General features: G+C 44.8%; 1 protein-coding gene across 1 annotated transcript; it reads right to left on the bottom strand.

The window, feature by feature from the left end:
• Positions 1-1978: 1978 nt before the first annotated feature.
• foxb2 (forkhead box B2) lies at positions 1979-2938 on the bottom strand. The gene has a single exon (XM_029509931.1). It carries the CDS (start codon positions 2936-2938, stop codon positions 1979-1981), a length of 960 nt encoding a protein of 319 aa, XP_029365791.1.
• Positions 2939-3152: the final 214 nt, after the last annotated feature.

The following is a 3152-nucleotide window of genomic DNA, read 5'->3' as shown; positions in this document are numbered from 1 at the left end:
CTGATCAGGGAAGTAAAGCAGCATGTGCGCGCACACACACACACACACACACACACACACCCCTACACTTACAGTCACAGGCACACCATTTTCAAACACTTTCGGTGTGCGAGAGAAATTTTAGTTCCCTTTAACTAGGAATTACAGACACCCTGCAGAGAGAGTAAGTGTGTGTGTGATACAGAAAGTCATCAAAGTGAATCTGTAGAAAACAGAATAAAACAAGAGATGCAGAATTGGATGAGGAAGGAAAAGATAAGGGTAATCACCATTATATGTATTCTGCTCGTTACCAATGACGCCCAAATAGGTTTTAATTCTTCACTCCCACGCCTCTCCTCTGCTGGTGCATCTCAATTATTTGTTCAGAGGCTGGTGTGACAATAGTGTCAGCTGTGGGAGCCTTTGGGATGCTAAACGGAGGACAGGAGGTTGAATATAAGTCATTTTCAGTGGGCTGAACCCGGCTCCTTGTGCTTCTGGAGAGTGAAAGCTTCAAAGCTATGTTTAAACAGAACAAACAAAAGAGCAAAACTTGATCTGCCTGCGTTTGAAGTTTTGAAGCTGCAGCCCAGAGTGTTGGCTCATATCCATCTCATGACAGCCTGACACACCTGTCCTGGACACAACATGCATTAGCCTAGTCCAGATGTGATCCACATCATGATTAGCATTTGTGTGCACATGACATGGATCAATGGAAAATTATGGCGTGATTTCGCTTTCAACATGTTACTGAGTTTGGTTTGTTTCAGAGAAAGTTTGGTTTTTACAATCATTTCTCTTCAATTTAGGGAATCATATGTCATATTGAAATAATGTACTGAATCCTCAGTGTCTTGTATTAATTTTTGATGATTAATACCTGATCAGTCATTAAGAGGACTTTATTTATTCGAGCAAATTCAGAGTCCTAAATTCTCAAATCATTATGTATTGAATCAGTTAAAAGCAGCCTAATTAAAGAAAACATTATTACTGTATGTTCCAGGAAATATGGAGTTTCAATTAAAATATCTCAATTGAGTTTAGAGCTGCTGCATTTGAGCAATGCTCACATGACATAGGTGAAATAAACTTAATCATATAAGATTAATTTCATAGAGGCAAATATATACAACAACCTGTGCTGCCATTCTTTTATTCTGTTGCTGACAGTGGAATATGAATTGGTTCTTTAATAAATGCTTGAAGAGGCAGGATAATTATTATGCACATGAGAATTATAATTGAATTCCCCCTCAATTTAACTGAATCTCATGGTAATTTTACATGAAAGAACAATATTGGAGTCTAATGGAATTTATCTTGGTTTCTTCCATTTATTTTGCTGCATGAACACTTTGGAAGTGTGTGGAACTGTAATTAAAAGGATCATTTAAATAACTACAAGACAAGAGCAAAAAACGGTTTTAAATTCTTTATAAATATCTTCAGATAAATAGTGTTATAATACAAGCATAACATTTTCAAGACACTGATAAATAACAGAGAAAAAAGTGCAACAGGCCTAATTTAAAAAACACGAAGGCCTGCATGTCTTTAGTGGAGAGGCCTGCAATATATTAAAATAAAATAAAATAAATAGAGCGATAGGAGCAAAAATATAAACAGAGTTGTTGGTTTATATTCGGAAAGAACTTTACACCGTTTGTCCCATAAATCAGAGCTTTCTTTGGGTTTAGGCTATCTACTCTGTCTACTCTGATTGTATTTGTCAATGCCACATTACAGTATGTGATAAATGCCCTCACAAATTGTGCAAATAAATTATGATTTCAATCAACATGGGTCTAATGAAAAATTCATCGCACATTACAATGTTTACCTTAGTTTTTACAACCTTCCTGCAGCTGCGCTCAACTTCAGATGCCAGTCTGTCACGTTTAATGCAAAAACAAAACAAAACAAAAAAACAAACCGCCTCATCTTGTCTGCGTTGCTTTTCAAAAAAATTCAAAAAAGAAAATGTACCCGGTTAGGACAGCAGGAGAGCCGGGTGTAAAGGGTTGCCTTTCCCCTCCAGCAGGTCGCTTTTCTCCATCACTGAGGCCGGGGAGCAGAGCTGTCCCGGGCCGGACTGCAGCCCCGTCAGCCCGGGCACGGGCCCCAGAGACGGGGTGGGTTTGATCGGCAGCGGGACGGCGGGCAGCGTTTGTCCGTTGGCGTTGTGGTACAGACCTTTGGCCGACACGCTGAAGGGCGCGTACTCGGACGTGGCGGCCATGGGCACCCCGCTCATGGACTCCGACAGCATCCCGACGTGCGGCCACATGGAGTTGACCACGCTGCTGAGCTGCGGGGGCACCGGGTAACCCAGGTGGTGCATGACCGAGGAGAGGGGCAGCCCGCTGGCCATCACGCCCTTATAGTCCCGTCCGATGATGTTCTCGATGGCGAACGGGTGTTTGAAGCCGCCGGGCTGCGAGCAGGTTATCCCACCGTAACCCTGAAAGTGAGGCAGCCGGCCCACTGCGCTGGCCGGGCCGGCCGAGGGGTCGTGGTGGCCGGACGCTGAGCCCAGCTTGCCCCCCGGGTGGTGGTGGTGGTGGTGGAAGTAATGCATCATCGGGGAGCTCTTGCAGGCCATGTGCTCGGCTCGCAGCACTTTGAAGCGCTTCCGTCTCCTCAGGAAGCTGCCGTTCTCAAACATGTCACCGCAGTCCGGGTGCAGAGCCCAAAAGCTGCCCTTTCCCGGCTGATCGGGCCGCCGGGGGATCTTGATGAAGCAGTCGTTGAACGATAAGTTGTGTCGCAGGGAATTCTGCCACCTCTGGGTGTTCTCCCGATAGTAAGGAAATCGGTCCATGATGAACTTATAAATGTCACTCAGAGGGAGCATCTTCTCAGCTGAGTTCTGGATAGCCATGGCTGTCAGTGATATGTATGAGTATGGGGGCTTCTGGTCGCTGTAAGAGTTTTTCCCAGGACGGGGCATGACTGGTTTCTGTTTTCTTTGGGATTGAGATGTTCAATCAAACAGCCTCTAAAGTCAAATGTGATCTAAATGCTGTCTTTACCGAGTCTTTACATCAGTCGCCATCTGACGGACCAGTTCCAAAATTCTGAGCCATTGCATTAGAGGTTGATTTCCCTGCAGCAGGTAGAGGATACCTGCGTGATGCTGATCGCGGTATAGCCTGGAGGCCCGC

Source organism: Echeneis naucrates, chromosome 9 (genome assembly GCF_900963305.1).
Source record: "Echeneis naucrates chromosome 9, fEcheNa1.1, whole genome shotgun sequence".
Taxonomy (NCBI): domain Eukaryota; kingdom Metazoa; phylum Chordata; class Actinopteri; order Carangiformes; family Echeneidae; genus Echeneis; species Echeneis naucrates.
Note: the sequence above shows the minus strand (reverse complement) of the source record. Positions and strands in the feature narration are given on the sequence as shown.